This window comes from Carcharhinus amblyrhynchos, chromosome 2 (assembly GCF_965287045.1).
Source record: "Carcharhinus amblyrhynchos chromosome 2, sCarAmb.v2.hapA, whole genome shotgun sequence".
Taxonomy (NCBI): Eukaryota; Metazoa; Chordata; class Chondrichthyes; order Carcharhiniformes; family Carcharhinidae; genus Carcharhinus; species Carcharhinus amblyrhynchos.
In genome coordinates, this window is record NC_137325.1 from 84313436 (window position 1) to 84332251 (window position 18816).

At 38.8% G+C, this 18816-nt stretch overlaps 1 protein-coding gene across 1 annotated transcript in view; it reads right to left on the reverse strand.

The window, feature by feature from the left end:
• LOC145355889 (uncharacterized) overlaps positions 1-18816 on the reverse strand; it is a 72490-nt gene that overhangs the window by 33903 nt on the left and 19771 nt on the right. The window contains exons 6-8 of the mRNA XM_080208354.1: positions 9248-9301; positions 5409-5507; positions 2243-2379 (exon numbers count right to left, since the gene is read on the reverse strand). Of these exons, the coding sequence (XP_080064480.1) occupies positions 2243-2379; positions 5409-5507; positions 9248-9301 (290 nt within the window). The remainder of the gene's footprint in view (positions 1-2242; positions 2380-5408; positions 5508-9247; positions 9302-18816) is intronic.

Sequence of the window (18816 nt, forward strand, 5' to 3'; positions counted from 1 at the left end):
TTTATTTCTATCTGTCTTACTCGCTGTTAATGAAAATACTAACAACTGCAATCAAATCACACCCTAACCTTTTATCCATGGAATACAAGTTGTTTTTATGTAAATGCTCCTTATAATTTAGCACTAGGGGCACCAGAAAATACGAGCGCATCTACAGTGCACTCCTCCCACACAGAATATATCCTCTCCAAGGTGTAATAGTCTGAACAGTGCACACACTCAAGATGTAGTCAAAATAGAGCTGAACCAAAAATGTTCTCATGTCCCTACATTCTCATTTGTTGGGCAGGATTTTCCAGCCACGTTCGTCCCGAAACCAGAAAAATCCACCAGAGGCCATTGGACCTTTTTGCGGTTCACCCCTTGCCCACTACAATTCCCGTGGTGGATGAAATGGGAAAATACGTCCCTTTAGCTTGTTGATTTTTTTTTGTAACCAATTACTACATGTTAGCGATCAGTTTACATGGATCACAAAACGTCGTTCCTAGCTGATCCAAAACGAGTGGCTCGGAATTACCTGTGTTGAAAATCCATTTTCCACAGCTTCAGCTACTCATTTAAGCTATTGTTCTAATGGTTTGTAGTACAGAATGTGAGCATTACTAAAAAAAAAAGATATTTCGCGAAAGCTTTTCATCTTGCGCTCAACAGGACCATTATCAGGCCCTGGAGCAATGTGGCAGGGGAGCATTTTTTAACTTTTCTTTTAATTATGCATGCGCAATTGAAGGCTCTGATCGGAGCAGCAGTGTTTCGGGCGTGATAAGCTCTACCCGCAAGCTTCTACAGCATGATTCAGAATCACTGATTATTTTTTCAGGCAGAGTGTGTGTATGGGGGCGCCAGAAAACTGGTCTAGAAGTCGGATCTGAATCCGAATCAGGATCTGGGATCTGAAACGCTCCCAGATTCAAATCCGCGCATCACTTAGAATCAAAATGGTAAAATCCGTGCGCTGTGTTTTGAGTTTTGCAAGCACGGGCTAGTCGAGTATGGTCTACATTTTGACTATTGCACTGAACAAATTTAAGGCTTGGTTGGTGATATTTGGCCTCTAAAGAAATCAAGAAAGATATGGGGAGTGGGTAGAAAAGTAGAGCTGAAGGCCAAGATCATCCAGGATGCAATGAGTGACAAAGCAGGCTCAAAGAGCCATTGGGTCTGCTTTTACTACCATTTCTTGGGCTCTTGTCTTACAAGTCAGCTCTTCAAAATAGAAATCAGCATTGAGTCAATCTGCCGCAGCTGGAGTACTGTGTGCAGTTTTGGTCGCCGTACTTACGCAAGGATATTTTGGCCTTGGAGGGAGTGCAGAGGAGGTTTACTAGGCTGATACCGGAGTTGAGGGGGTTGAGCTATGAGGAGAGGCTGAATAAATTAGGCTTGTACTTGTTAGAATTTAGAAGAATGAGGGGAGATCTCATTGAGACATATAAGATGATGAATGGGATGGATAGGATAGAGGTGGAGAGACTCTTCCCGCTCAGAAAGGACAGTAGGACTAGGGGGCACAGCCTCAAGATAATGGGGGGGCGGTTTAGAACAGAGTTGAGGAGGAACTTCTTCACTCAAAGGGTGGTGAATCTCTGGAATTCTCTGCCCATTGAGGTGGTGGAGGCTGCCTCGCTAAATATTTTTAAGACGAGGGTTGATGGGTTTTTGATAAGCGAGGGGATTAAGGGTTATGGGGAGAGGGCGGGAATGTGGAACTGAGCCACGACAGATCAGCCATGATCTTATTGAATGGCGGGGCAGGCTCGAAGGGCTAGATGGCCTACTCCTGCTCCTATCTCTTATGTTCTTATGTTATGAGTTTAGATGTTGCCTCAGTATTTGAGTGACCGAAAATGAACAAAATACTCAGGACATCTGCATACACCGGATCAGATTTGTACTCTGCTGGTTTAGCAGTGTAGTTCATCATTCTTTATTTTATTGTTGCTTTGAAAGACTAGTCAAGGCTAGCATCAACTCAATCCATTTCCAGATCTCTTGCATTCTCTCCCTTAATCCCATTAATATTTCTTGGGAATTAATTTTCCTTTCTATCTTCCAAAGATACAACATATTGGAGCTACTCAAACTGAATTTAATTTGTCCTAACATTGATGACTTGTAAATTCTGTGTCTGTCCCTTTGCAGTTTCTAATTAGTCCACATCACTGTTTAAAGTTTGAAATTGTAGGCATTAGAAACGTTAATAACATTTAACAACTAACAGCATGTATGAAATGCTTACCATATAATTCAGTCTATGCTTATAGCCAAGTAAATGTGACATAAAAGAAGAAAATCCCCCACGACAATTGCAAAGTTCACAGAAGAATGCTGGATCTGGTGACTGTTCAGTCTGATATTCAATCACGTAGTTCAGTCCTATAGAAACAGAATTATTAAGCCTCTAGCCTTAATTTTACCGATGACAACTGCTAAATTAAAATTGATTAGTCACAAGGTAAATTTACAATTTATGACATATTAGTCAGAAATGTGTCCTAGTAAATAATTCATGTTGTACGATGTTGCTCCTTTGTTTAAGAAGGATAATTCAGGTAATTACAGGCCAGTGAGCCTTACATTAATGGTAGGAAAATTATTGCAGAGAATTCTTTGAGATAGGATTTACTCCCACTTGGAAATAAGTGGACATATTAGTGACAGGTAACATGATTTTTTGAAGGGGAAGTCGTGTCTCACTAACTTGATCAAGTTTTTCGAGAAAGTGACAAAGATGATTGATGAGGATAGGGCAGTGGATGTTGTCTACTTGGATTTCAGTAAGGCTTTTCACAAGGTCCCTCATGGCAGAAGGTGAAGTCGCTTGGGATCAGAGGTGAGCAGGCATGATGGATACAGAAGTGGCTTGGTCATAGAAGATGGAAGGTAGCAGTGGAAGGGCGCGTTTCTGAATGGAGGGCTGTGACAAGTGGTATTCCTCAGGGATCAATGCTGGGACCGTTGCTGTTTGTATCATTTGGAGGAAAATGTAATTGGTTTGATTCGTAAGTTTGTGGACGATGCAAAGGTTGGTGGATTTGTGGATAGTGATGAGGATGGTCAAAGGATTCAGATCGGTTGGAGACTTGGGTAGAGAAATGGCAGATGGAGTTTAATCCAGACAAATATGAGGTAATGCATTTTGGAAAGTATAATACAGATAGGAAATATACAGTAAATGGCAGAATCCTTAACAGTATTGATAGGAAGAGGAATCTGGATGTATAGGTACACAGGTCACTGAAAGTGGCAATACAGATGGAGAAGGCAGTCATGAAGAAGGCATACAGCAGGCTTGCCTTCATCAGCTGGGGCATCAAGTTTTTTGGAGAAATTTGGTTTGTTCTCGCTGGAATGATAGAGGTTGAGGGGATACCTGTTGGAAGTCTACAATATTATAAGGGGCATGGACAGAGTAGATAATCAGAAGCTTTTTCCCAGGGTGGAAAAGTCAATTACTAGGGGGCATAAGTTTAAGGTGAAGGAAGGAAAGAGTTAATGAATTTTGTACCTAGAGTATATCACAAACATAGCCCTTCATCATAGCTGATCTTCCCTGGCTTATATTGCTCCTGGCATTAATGTAAATTATTTGTTCATGTTTTACATGCTTTAACTCTTGTTTTTGTAACAGCTGATTGTTAAATGTGACTGTTATTTTGTAGACTTTGCAAATCTTACCTGTTTATATTAGTTGGACATTGTTACACAGTTGGTAGTTTATGATACTGGCTTTTAACAGCTGCTGATGGCAGATCGCGATAGCGGCTTTGAACAGGAAGAGTCCTGATGGAACAGCTGCGATCGCACCAGTAAGTTAAAATACAAGGATGCCAGTACTGCTGCAGAAGGGGTTTTAAATTGTGACCAGATTAAGCTTGTGTCCTGACTGCAGACTGTGAATCCTGATTAACCCTGAGCCTGCATCACGACACAGGAAGGAAGACCCAAACTTATGGCTGGAATTGAAGATTTGTATCGTGAGCGACACTAAGACCCATAATGTATAAATGCCCACTTGTGTTTGTGTTCGAGCAGAAGTCTGGTAAGCCTTAATTGGAACCAGTTTTCTCCCAAAGCTTCAGAATAAAAACCACTGGTATTTTTACTCACTAACAGTCTTCAAGGTATTATTTTACCTACAACAAAGGTGTGAGGGGTAATGTTTAAAGGAAATTAGGAGGAAGCAAGTTGTTTATTTTACACAGAGGATGGTGGGTGCCTGAAACTTGCTGCCGCATGCAGCGGGTGCGTGTGTGTGTGTGTGTGTGTGTGTGTGTGTGTGTGTGTGTGTGTGTGTGTATAAAGAGAGAGAAAGAAGAGAAGGAGGAAGTGGAAGCAGGTACAATAGTGAGGACAAAAAGGCATCTGGACAACTGCATGAATAAGATGGGAATAGAGGGATGTGGTCCTGCAAGGATAGGGGGTTTTAGTTCAGTCAGGCAGCACAGTCGGTGCAAGCTTAGAGGGCCGAATGGCCAGTTCCTGGGCTGTAATTTTCTTGGTTCTTTGTACATTCATGATACATAATCCACATTTGAAAACCTTTGTACTTTTATTCCTAGTCTGTCAGCTAGGTACAAGTCATTATACCTGTGCATTACTGAACATTGGGACTTCAATTTCTGTTTTCGTTAAGCAAATAGAATCACGTAGAAGTTGCCAACACATTTGTAATGGAAAGGTTTCACACAATGTAACTCAAGACAATGTCAATGTTAGCCAAAAGTGAGGTCTTAAGGGCAATGTGGAAGTAAACTAGTCTGAAGTCCAACATCTCGCAACCAGAGAATGAGAAGAGTTACTCTAGACAACTGGCAGGAAACCTGCAATCTCATTAGACAATGGATCTAAAAAAAATGGCTAACCGTGCTGCCCTATCTTTGAGCCAATTCCACCAGTCAGATAATGGCTAATCAATACTACAACTTGACGTATCCACCTCAACTCTATAGTGCTTGATATCTTTATCTAAAAGATATTACACAGACCATCTTCACAAGAAGTATCCAACTTGATCATAAAACGAACAGCAGGATGCTGGACAGCCAAAATCAAAAAAGCCACTTGCACCTTTACTTCCTAGATGAAGTAACTTCTTTATAACTATGAATGAGTGTCAATCCACATGGAACATGGAAATATGCGTATGCCCCTTCACCCTTGACTTAAAATGGCCAAGGTTCGTTTAGTACTGGCTTCATGAGACAAAAATTAAGAACAATTTGCAAAAATGACATATTTACTCATATAATTTATGATCAGTTAACCACATATGACATTAATCCTGCATATTTGTCCTATTTACATATTGTCAACTGAGAAAAATCTGCAATAACAGAATAATTAATTGAATAATACATGGTATAGGACAAAATAATCAGTAGAAACAGAGGGAAAAAGCATACCAATTAAAGGATCTTGTATTCCAATTTCTCTTAAGTGTTGTTCCAAAAGGGATGATCCATAGATATGTTGTGAATCAATTGTTGGAACCTTTTTTTTAGCTACAACAGAAAAACCCAAAATTAAACATGTACAATTCCTTCCATGCAACTGCATTATTAAAACATACCAATAAATGAAGTGACATCAAATTCACTTTCCAATGAAAGCTAACTACATTAGTAATAGAAAGGTGAATGTTCTAGCGTTTAGCACGGCATTGAACATGATACATTTAGTTGCTCAAAGGCTGTTACCAAAAACGTTACTTCTGGTGGTACCATGCTAAAGTTATGACAAAACAGTTGAATAACGTACAATTCTTGTTGAATAAATTCTAATTTGTGATGATCATCTAAAAGGAGCATCAGGAGGCATGCCAACAATTGTACGGACATTCAATTGCAATTTCATACAGCAGCAAGCGCCGAGATGATGGGATTCCTCTAGCATTCAATCAAATAAGATACTTTTACTTAAAAAGCACAAACTGAAACAAACATCTTGGCCTGTATTTTTATTCCAGGGTTGAGAACCTCACAAGGTGGCTAGTTCTTGTTATCAACCCTGCATGGTATGTCATAGAGATGCCGTTCCCTGCCCCCAACCATGCCCTCCCCAATGTTGATGCCTCTGTGGCTGATAGTGGCATTAGAGATATTGGAAAGGATAAAAAATAAAGAAGAAAATAAAGAGGAAGTCTGGTTTCAAAATAGAGAAGTCCTCTGGACTGAATGGCACATCCTGGTTTAAAGGAAGGGTAGGAATGTTCCAATCCACTACCAGATGACAGGAACCTTGCAAATATCATTCTGATGTTGCAAAAAAGAGTGAGGGGGATAGTCTGTGGAAATTTAGAGACAATAATCCAGGACACAATTAACTGCCACTTGAAAAACATGCAATAATCAATGATTACCAACAATGGTTTGTTAAAGGGAGATATCATCTGACTCACTTGATCCAAGTTCTTTCGAAATTAAGTAATGATGACAGTAGTATAGTTGATGTTTACATGGTGTTTCAAAAGGCATTTAATAAAGTATCAAATGAGAGACTTGTTAGTAAAAGATATAGAGGTGTGGTTTTTAACCAAAGCAAGATTTTATAACATCGCTTGAAAGGATAGTGGAAGCAGATTCAGTTGTAACTTTAGAAGAAATTTGGATATCTGCATGAAGGGAAGAAAATTGCATTGTAGGTTTATATGATTTTTATTTCTTGTTTCACTTAGAACCCATGAAAGGCCAAGAAGCAATGCATGATTTGGTCAATGCAAGAATCATGTTAATGTAAAAGTTCTGCTATGTATGTAAAAGAATAGGGATGTTCAATAGGAATGAGGTTGGGTAACTGCTAAGCTTTGTCAGGTTAAGTTTGAGAAGCATAAGCATGAAGCTTGGCATAAACATTGCACAATTCTTGCTGAAGCAAAGATAATCTTCCAGTTTCTTGAGGAAGGCCAGGAAGCCACGATAAATCTCCAGTTTCAGAGTTGAATGATAAACAGCAAGATTATTACAAGAAAGACAAAGACTAAGTTTGTACAGTAGCCATGTTTAATGATTAGGTGATTAAGATCATAGATCATAGAACCCTACAGTGCAGAAAGAGGCCTCTTTCTGCACTGTAGGGTTCTATGATCTATGATCTAAGATATTTTAATCAATTAACCAAATCTTATATTCTATGTAATTATGGTAAATGTAGATACTATTACACTATAAGGGGCTTGACAAGAGAGGCATTCCGATCTGGATTTCCTCCAGGTTCTCCAGTTTCCTCCCAGTCCAAAGATGAGCTGGTTAGATTGATTGGCTAGGCTAAATTGCCCCTCAGTGTCAGGGGGATTGGCAGGTAAATATTTTGGGTTATGGGGTTAGGGCCTGCGTAGGGTTGTCATCAGAGCAGGTCTAATGGGCCAAATGATCTCATTCTGCAAGGATTCTATGACAAGTAAAAATGTACCACATGACCCTCGTCTAGAGCAAAACTTTACAGAGAAATAGTTACTTTCTTTTAAAATGTATAAGAAATTTATGTACACTTTTGTTCTGAGAGTTTAAGAACTGAATTCTGCAATTAGTTTTTCTAGCTACGCAGCTTTTTGACTTTACTAATGAACATGAATCATGCTGTGCTTTACTCCCTCAGCTTTAATGTGAAGATTGTCCTTTCACACTGATATATTTTACACACATTTTAGGAATGAAGTGACTTTGTAATTTCAATCAGGTTAAGATTGTGTTTCACATTAAACCTTTCAATTAGCTTCATTCCAACCACGAACAGTCACAACAGGAACAGAAACTAGCAATAAACATACGTACCTATCTTAATGGAAACTCTATAGGATACCTACATAAGACATCTGGGTTGATGGGCCCAGAAATTAACCATTAAAATTGTCAGACTGAGTTGACACCAAAGAAAATTATACCCTTCGGTCCTCCAAGCTTGCATAAACCATGCTGCCTGACTGAACTAAAACCCCCTACTCTTCAGGGGGCCATATCCCTCTATTTCCATCCTATTCATGTATTTGTCCATATGCCCCTTAAAACTCACCATCGTATCTGCTTCCACTATCCCGCCCAAGCAGCAAGTTCCAGGCACCCAGTATTCTGTGTAAAAAAATCTGCCTCATACACTGCCTTTCAACCTTGCCCCTCGCACCTTAAGCCAATGTCCCCTTCCACCCTGGGAAAAAGCTTCTGGCTATCCACTCTGTCCATGCCCCTCTTAATCTTGTAGACTTGTTCTCCTTTCTCAAATAAGCAAATATCTAAAATTCCTTGAGGCATTCAGTTATCTTTAAAGAAAACCAGAAAACTTAGTGAAATAACTAGAATGACTTGGACATCCTACAACTGACAGACACCTTACTGAACGAGACAGAAGATAAAAGGAATGACATCAGATGACCATCATCCTTCAGAAACCAAACAGAAACCCATCTTGCACTGCCTGAATCAATGAGAGCTCAGAAACACCATGGATCATGCACACAGGCTGGGTCTAAATTGAATATAAAGAAAAGTTCTTGGGATCTTTATGCTCACAACTCAGACAATGACCAGGAAGAAGATGGGCTACAGTCAACAGAATAGTGAACCAGAGGATTGGGAACTGGTGTTCCAAAATGAACTGAATATCTCCCTGCCTTTCACTGTCATTTTTTGTAGTTACTGTGATTAGATAATCAATTCTGTGAAACGTGACAACATACTTGTACCCAGTGTGCTCTGTAGCTAGTTTGAACTAAGCGTTGCTTTTAAGGTCAGCTCCCCCAACTCAGTGAGACAATTGTAATTGACCTGAAATTTTACAGCATGGATTTGGAAAACAGTAGGGCAAATGGGAACAATTTTATAGGCTTCTTAAAGGAGCTAGCACAAGAGATGATGGGCCATCTGGTCCCATTTCTGTGCACTGCACCCATACATACAAGATCTTCAACTCCTATAAAATTATGCTGTTTTGTTTTGACCTGAAGCTAAACTGAAAACTAGCCATTTATGAAATTGTAGGCAAATTGTAGAAAAAAGATGAAGAGACAAAAATACTTTGTATAATACAGAAGCATCATTTATCTGAAAAATCTTGACATTTTCACACGCGCCCACATAGCCTAAATTTTTAAAAAATTCATGGGATGTTGGTGTCACAGGCTAGGCAATATTTGTGTGAATGCAAAGACAAGCATTGATAAAGCTGGAGGAACAATGACAGGAATGAATTTGCAACAAATATGTTTACCACACATTATTTAGAAAAAAATAGTGAACAGAAAAATACATACCAGAGTTAAAGGTCTTGGTGTCTAGGCTGCTGAACTGTCCCTTTGGTCCAGGAACTGAGAAATATAATCCAAAATTAGGAACAATACACAACTGGATTTACCATTACCACCAGATATATTCAAGTCATAATATCTCCTGCATGTTGGGAAAAACTTACAGCTCTGTTTTGAGTTATGTGTATTCAATATATGAAAAATACTGTATATATTTCACCTCATTTTCAATTGTATTTCATCCTGAAAATTATGCTTTTGAAATCAATTCAAGAGGAGGTAGTCTACCATGTTTCATGTTCTCACGCATGCCACCCTCTACACAAAATGCATGTGATAATTTTAATACAGCTTCATACTGTTAGGATTACATAGGATATATAACATAGCAACATGCCATTTGGCCTAAATAGTCCACGCCTGTGTTTATGCTCCATACGTTCAGACAAATGGCACGTTCAGATATCTAGTCCAGCAAAAAGTGAAATTGCTAATTCTCCTTAAATATTCTATTAAAAAGCAAATCTAAATTCTGGACAACCATTTGCAGCTTCAACAGAAGGTATTCACCTAATATGCATAGCAATTTGGAAATGTTTGGAATCAGCTACAAATGAAAGTGATAACTTTTGTAATTGTAAGAAAGCATTGGATAAACATTAGTCAAAAAAAAAATCAATGGAGGGATATTTTAATGAATTATAAACTCTATTATTCTATTCTTGAGATTGACTATATTTATCACAATGTTCCCTTTGCATTGTTAAAACTTGTAGACCTATTGCCAGTGTTCTCATTGATCTAGTATCACCGGTTGGTCTGGCATATGCACTCTGCATAATCTACAAACTGAGTGTTTGTCTACTTTCTAATACCTAGCTAAGCAATCTTGTTATGGCCCTAGGATGGCACCACTTCCCTTCATAGTGTGCACTGAAAACCATGGTCCCACACAAATTGGCAAATACTATTTTTTTTGTGAAAGTCATATGGAAACATGGGTATAGAGGTCAACTGTAAATAAACAGAAAATGCTGAAAATACTCAGGTCTGGCAGCATGCAAAACAGAAACAGAGTAAGCATTGTGGTTATGCTTTCAAACTACTTAGGGCCTAAGCTCCGCAATTCCATCCTTACACTGCTCCACCTCCATACTTCACTTTCCTCCTTCAGGACATACCTTAAAACTTACCTTTGTGACCAAGCCTTGGTCATATAACTCCTTTCGTGCCTGTGTCATATGTTGCTCCTGTGAAGCTTCTTGGAACATTGTTACATTAAAATGTTATATAAATCTCAGTTATTATTGTCGTTCTTTCATACAGATTCAATGTATTTTATAAATTGTCAACCTCCTTATGAATAACAGAATTTGAAAAGTAATTCTCCCATGCTTCGTTTACTGTTGCAATTCCAATTCAGGATCCAACAACAGGTCAATGTGTTGAAAAAATAATTTCAACACTAAATGGTGCAAATAATTTTCAGGTGTGTTGGATGACTCATTTGTCCCAAAGCAATATATGAGAGTATAGACAATACAAGATAGAAGATTCATCTGACATTTTGTCTACTTTGTCCTAAACAATACCACCTAACAACCTGCGCTTCTGGGGATTAAACCTTTGAACCAAAGGCAATTTCACAGCAGCCTCAATAGAAATTAAAACAACATCCATTTAAAATGCTACAGTAGTTCAACAGAATCATATTTTGCTTGCAAAGGAAGCTCCATCCAATGCAGAAAAAGTTTAAATATACTTTAACAAAGACGCTGAGGTGGGATTCCCAAGGTCTCATAAGATCAAAAGAAAGGTTAAATCAGCCATTAAATAAATTGCTCCAGTACAAGTTTGGTATTCCATTTGTGGTAAGTGGTAGAGTGTGGCTTCTGAGCATAGTCCACCCACTGATTTTCAATCTTGGGAAGGGGCAAGAAAGATCAAGCTCTAACCAAAGGAAAAAAAGCATATGACTCTTGAGCATCTCTAGATAGGTACTTTTTTACAACTGCGGCAAAGAGTTAGGAACAGGTTGTAAGCTTTGCCAATGCAAAGACAATGGAAAATAGTCAAGTAGAAAAGTACCAGTTGAGAAATAGCAACTCTACACTCACAAATTTCAATGCAGTCGTTTCAAAGTCAAAAACAAATTTAGGTAGCACTTTTAACATTAGGAACATCCTAAAGGGTTTCACAGCTTAGGAAGTAAACAACTAAAAAATCAGTTGTCAATAGCAACGTGTTCAAGTGAGGCCCAAATCAGAAACATCAAAGTTGTTAAAGGACAGTTGGGGGCAAGACCACAAAAGCGATTTGAACATGAATATGACCATTTTAAAATTAAGGTGTCAGGAAACTGGGAGCCAATGTAGCTCAGCAAACACAGGTAACGCACATGTGGAGCTTTGTGCAGGTTAGCACACAGACAGCAAATAACAGGAGGCTGGCCAAGAGAGCACTGGAAAAGTTCAGTGATATGTCAAGATCACAGATCAAGGTTTAAGCACCAGACAAACTGAAGCAGGATCCAAGGGTGTTGATGTTGTTATACAGTCAGAAATAGTGGAGGGATGGGTGCAAAAGATTCAAGCATAAATGCCGAAGATGGTTTTTCCAGATATTAAAGAAGAGATTTGACAGGTGAGAAAATAAAACAAATAGTAGAGGGACAGTGGAAAATAAGCGGGTGGTCAGTTTGCACCCTCAAACACTGATTTTATCATGTCCTGATCACCTACACTACAACCCAGCCAAGTATCAAAGTCAGGATGTCTTTTAATATCTTTCTAAATTTCACACTGATCTTTTGATTAACCAAATAGTGAATTTTCATACAGTCAGCCATAATCCAAAAAAGATATTTTCATACTTCAATGCCTCAACATTGCATGGAAATTGTCTTCCACTGAAGATGCTAATTTGCACAAGGGACATAATGCAACTGGAAAGGGGGAACTACATAGAAGTGTGGTCAAACTGAAGAATACATTAATGCCTAGTCAACTATTCTAGCCAGTAAAATTTGCTTCATTGAAGCAGAGCTGACCAATTCCAGCCTGGCACATCGAATGGGCATTCTGTATAATACACAATTGCCTCGAATGTGTTCAGATCACTAAAACTTAGAAAATTATATAGAAACAAAACAGGAGAAATCAGCATTCATTTCCTGAAGTCTGGTGCTAAAATGAAAGGTAGCATTGGAAAGGAGATCTAACCACAGCCCAGTACAACTAACACATCAGTTCCTCATTTTGAAATTCAATTCCCTTGAGATATTGATCAAATTTAATTAACCTTTTCATGTACGTACTCTATGCTGGAGCTGAGGGAAGGATGTATTTAAAATGAAAGTTCCTAATGAAGAAAAACCAAGTGTTATCTTTGCTCTATAGGACGATCATTACAGAATGGTCAGAACAGGCCATTTGCCCTCTCAAGCATGCTCGCTATTCAATAAGATTGTAATAGATCTGATTGTGGCCTCAGCTCTGCATCCTGCTTAGCTCCAATAACCTTGATTCATTGTTAGTCAAGAGTCAAATCAGCCTTTAAAATATTCAATGACCTTATCTTCACTGCTCTCTGAAGGAAGAGGGTTCCAAAGACCCACAACCCTCAGGAAAAAGAAACTTTCATTTTCATCTTAAGTGGGAGATCCTTTATTTTAAAGTTCTAGTCTCTCCCACAAGAAGAGTGAAGATGTTTTTGCTAACAAGATAGAGATGAAGGAAGGATTGAGCAGAATGACAGCTGAAGCTGTGTAAAAAAAACGCTGAGCTGTTGGGCATCTCAAAATGCAGTTATATGTAACTTGGAGGAAATTATTTTTCCAGGGAAAACACAAAGCAATGCTTGCAACGAGAAATACAAGGGAGTCATATTGGCCATATCTGTACAGCTGCCCGCAAATGCAGAAATCTACCAAAGCAGCCTTGACATAGCTACAAGTACATCTGAATTGGAACCACAGGTGAAACAGGGTTCAGTGAACATGATATAAGTATGTACAGTATAATTTGTTAGTGGGTCAGAAAATCACAAATCACCGTCTCCTTTAACTTATTTTTAACATCCACACAAGCGTCCAGTGCAACACTTATTAAATTCATCTAGATGAAATGTCTGGTTGTTTTGAAATAGCAGTTTCATATCAGTGAGCAACTCCCTTTAATAAAGGCATCAGTTAGATAGAGAATTTAGTTTAAAATGCTCTTTAATTATAAAGCAGTCACATAGCTTAAATATTAAAATGCAGAGCTTGTCAAATAAAGATTCCCAAACAATTAAGTTCATCGTGCTGGTAAAGTATAATGCCAATTCTGGAAGCCATGTGGAAAAGTATTGACATCAAGATGGATTGTATCCAGAGCAAATAAGGAAGTAAGCCTATTTGACTTATTCTCTATTTTGATTGGACTGGGGTAGCCAAGTATCTGACACCAAATGAATGATGTTACAAAATCTCTAAACAAAGTTGCATTTCTATTTGCCTGGCATAGCATGTACACACACATGTATACAGAAGAAAGCAAATAAAGTTGAAGCCCTTCTCAACTGAAATACATTAATAAATTGTCTTTAATCCTCATAAGCAATGTAACAAACACAACTAAACACGAAACATGATTGTGCACTGCCACCTTCACATGGACCAAAAGGCCTCTTCTGCACTGTACACCTCAATGATTCCAGGACTCCATGTGAGGGGCTCCTTCTATGAAGCTCACTTTTTCCATTAGTGTACTCAATATACAAGTTGGAATATATTCCTCTATATTCTTTGTTAATGCTTCCTCCTTTGCCACAATTTCAAAATATTGCCTGGGATCACGAACAAGTTCTTAACCATGAAAACTAGCCAACTGGGCTAGTTTTAGATGCAAGCTGGTTGAAGGTGTCTTTTTATTGTGTGGGTTATTAAACTAAGATTCAATTTTATTGTTCAAGTGGAAATAATAAATCTGACAATTGATGAATATCTCCTACCTCTTCAAATGTTTTGACATAGCCACTAAACACATCAAGTGTTGTGAAGTTGAGTAGAGTGATTGTAGATTGGTGTTTGTAAAATGCTAGAAAAAAGGCATTGCATAGTCCTTTTAAAAAGTGATGCTTTTTCTGTGCTTAGAGAGACAAAAGGTGGTTGATCCTTTAACCACCAATACATAAAGCAGATTATTGGAATTTTTTTACAACTTTTGGAAGCTTGTTGTGCATATCAAACGGTCTACACAACTGTTATAGTGTTCCTTTCCTCAGACGTCACATGAAGATATGTGCGAATACGGCTAATGTGTATGCCTTCTTTTCCAGTTTTTAAATTTTGACTAGGTTGGGCACCTCAATGTAAACTGACAGCAGTGTGTGACTGGAGCAAAATATAAAAAGCAGTGGCAAAGTAGGCCAGAAACAGGAGGCGCAGGAACCCAGCAAGACCAGAGAGTAAGATGTAAAGAGCATTGGCAGAGGAGGTCCGAGACCAGTAGGAGCAGCTGCTGAGTGGGACCAGAGCAGAAAATAGAGACCTCTATTCAAAGTGACTATACGGTATTCAATTTCTTTCAAAACTTTGCATTATAAAGCAGAGGTTGACCCCCCCACCCCGAAAACTTTCACCGGACCACTCAAAGAGGAGCGCCTCACCCTATAATATGTAAAAAGTGCGAAGTGGTATGATCTGCTCTTCAGCAACTTTTAGTGGCTAAATCAAAATAGCTCCCTGACACTCCCCAAAATCAACAAGTAACAATTTATTCATCTAACAGTGAATAAGTTAACTAAACTATTACAAACTGAAAAAAAACACAATTCTAATGGAATGCTATTCCAACAAATACAATTCCCACTCATTAACAAAACAAGAGAATTTTAGTCACTCTCCAAATTACAACCAGGTTGTCTCTTCCGGAATATTCTGGGCCTACTGTGTGATTTTTCTTTCTTCTTTGGTACCTTTGCTATCTAGATAGGGTTTTAAGCTGTGGCATGCAATAGTTGGTCTCTCTCCTTGTCTCACTGCCCACTTCCTTTTATACCTGTGATTACATATCAATATCCCCCACAACAGGACTGGTCCTAAGTTGCCAAAACCATCAGATTTAAATTTAATAATAGATTGCAGGTATCTAAGTGCCTGATTCAAATTGATCAGCTAAATTCAAAAGTCTGTTCTGATTCAAATTGATTGGCTAAATACAAAAAAATTCAAAAGCCTGAAAGCCTTGGTAACACTTCTGGTTGGCCTTTTGATACAAATGTTTCATTTGGGGCACTATGTGTATTTGCATCTTTTCTCTCTCAAAGCACAGAAAAAGCATCACCTTTTAAAAGGACTATGCAATGCCTCTTCTCTAATATTTTACAAACACCAATCTACAATTACTGTACTCAACTTCGCAACACTTGATGCAAGTAAGATGTCACAGAACAAGAGATGTGATTGATAATTAGCTAGAGTGGAAATTTGGTGAGGTGGGGGTAGGAGTTGCTGCTTTAAATTTGGACCGTAGACAAAACTACTTAATAATGGATTTTAACATTTTCCCAATGACAGATGTTTGGCTAACTAGCCTATGGATTCCTGTTTTGGTTTCCCTACTTTTTTGAGTAAAGTTTTACAGTTAACACTCTCCCTTCCTGCTATTGTTAATGAGTGTAATCTACTTCAAAAACTATAAATAGACAATTGAGTGAAATTGCAAAACTTGAAAAGCTAATTAGTTAAATAGCAATGGTTGGGCAGGTGATGTGTTACAGCTATAGCATGTGGATTTTGGTGGACAGTGTGATTCACAACAATCATATCTTCCATGTCTGGAACTTGATGAACTCCAGCTCAAAGTTATGAGTTGACGTCTTAAGTTTTAGGCGCTCTAATGCAGCAGGGAGAAAGAATGTTAACTGTAAAACTTTATTTGAAAAAGTAGGGAGACAAAAGCAGGAATCTATTGGCTAGTTAGTCAAACAACTGTCATTGGGAAAATGTTAAAATCCATTACTAAGTAGTAGTGACAGTTAGAAAATGCTACTAAGAAAGAAGGATAGTGTTTGGCAAATTTATTAAGTTTGAGAGTGTAACAATAGTAGATAAAGGGAAACCAATTGATATAGCATAGCATATTTGGATTTCGCAAATGCATTTGATACAGTTCCACATAAAAAGGTTACTGCATGACTTAACCAAGAGTCCATTGTGCTGTAAGCAATATATTAGCACAGGCAGAGAATTGATTTTTGTTAGTTTGCCAGAGGTAGGGATAAATGGGTCAGTTTCAGGTTGGCAAACCAAAACTAACGAGGTGCCAGAGGGATCAGTGCTAGGGCCTCAACTATATACAATCTGTAGGACTTGGGTGAAGACAAGATCTTGTGGCTCAGCAAGTAACATCCCTGCTTTGAGTTCAAATCCCACTCCAGGACTTACTGACCATGGGAGGAGTAGTCATGACATGGTTCAAACAGATTGATAAACAATCTGATAATCTTCTACAAGAATCTGCAAATGGATAATATGAGTGAGGCAAGGTTAATTAAGCAAGTGGGCAAAAACATTTGGCAGATGCATGCAACAATATGAGACTATACACTCGGGCAAGAAAAACAAAGGCAAAATATTACTTAAATCAAGAAAGACTGCAGAATCTTGGAGTAAACAGATCTCGGTTGACTTCTAGATAAAAACACAAAAGCGAGCATGCCGGTGCAGCAAGCAATTAGGAAAGTAAATGGAAACTAGGCTTTTACTGCAAGGAGGGTAGAGTACAAAAGCAGGGAAGTCTTGCTACAAATATACAGGGAATTGGTGAGACTGTAGGAGTACTGCACATAGTTTTGGTCTCCTTATTCAAGGGCAGGTATACTTGCATGGAGACAGTTCAAAGAATGTTCACTTGCTTCATCCTTGGGATAAAAGAGGTTGTCTTTTGAGGAAAGATTGAGTATTATGGGCCGATAGTCAAACGAGTTTAAAAAAAAAGAGATACTCTCTTATGGAAACATGCAAGATTCTGAGGGGGCTTGACAAAGTATATGCTGAGAGGATGTTTTCCCCTAGATCTAAAGGGCATAATTTCAGAATAAAAGGCTGCCCATTTATTTTGGGGAGGAATTTCTTCTCATCAATAGATTGCCAACCCTTCACGCCAAACAGATGTGATGGTCAAATCATTCAATATATTCAAGGTGGAAATAAGCAGGTTTTTGAAAGATAGGGAAGTCAAGAGCTATGGCGGAAATAGAGGAAAGAGTAGTTGAAACCAAGATCCAGCCAGTCACGATCTTACTGAATGGCACAGCAGGCTAAAAGAGCTATTTCTGTTCCGATTTCTCATTATGTTCTTAAGGGACATACCAGAGTGCAAACAATCATTCTGACATATGTTATAGATACTGAGTCTTAGGAAACAGTTTGACTCACTAACTGCCTCAAACCAAGTTCGGGAACATCAAAGAAGGCAGTCACCATCAGATAATAAGTGCGAGGTGATTCATTTTGGTAGGACAAACTTGAATGTGGATTACAGGGTCAACGGCAAGGTTCTGAGGAACGTGGAGGAACAGTGAGATCTTGGGGTTCGTATCCACAGATCTCTGAAGGTTGCCGCTCAAGTGGATAGAGCCGTGAAGAAGGTTTATAGTGTGTTAGTGTTTATTAACAGGGGGATGGAGTTTAAGAGCCGTGGGGTTATCCCGCAGTTATACAGGACGTTGGTGAGAGCACATTTGGAATATTGTGTGCAGCTCTGGTCAACTCGCTACAAGAAGGATGTGGAAGCATTGGAGAGAGTGCAGAGAAGGTTTACCAGGATGCTGCCTGGTTTGGAGGGTAGGTCTTATGAGGAAAGGCTGAGGGAGCTGGGGCTTTTCTCTTTAGAGCAGAGGAGGATGAGAGGCAACTTAATAGAAGTTTATAAGATGATGAGGGGGATAGATAGAGTGGACGTTCAGAGACAATTTCTTTGTGTGGATGTAGCTGTTACTAGGGGGCATTGTTATAAGGTTCATGATGGGAGATGTAGGAGGGATGTCTGAGGTAGATTCCTTACGCAGAGGGTGGTTGGGGTGTGGAATGCACTGCCTGCTGTGATAGTGGAGTTGGACACTTTAGGAACTTTCAAGCGGTTGTTTGATAGGCACATGGAGCACACCAGAATGATAGGGAGTGGGATAGCTTGAGCTTGGGTTTGGACGTAGCATGGCACAACATCGAGGGTCAAAGGGCCTGTACCGTGCTGTACTGTTCTATGTTTTATATATCGTAAACCCATTAGAAGATTTCAACCCTTTAAATGAATTAATTAGATTGAGAACACAAGTGCACTTGCACTGAAGAATTAAGCATTCACTAATTAAATTTTTACACTGCAGTGAAAAGGAGAAAGAAGAGAGGGAACTGGAAGACGAGGCACTGAGGCAACACAGATAAAGCTGCTGCTCAGTAAAAATAACTTTGTTCCCAATGGCCAGCCCTATTTGGGAAATATACTAAACAGAGACAGCTCATTCTAAGCAACGTTCAAATGAAAATCGTAGGGTTAAGTTTGTCAGCAATTCCCAGGCATGTCTGTAGC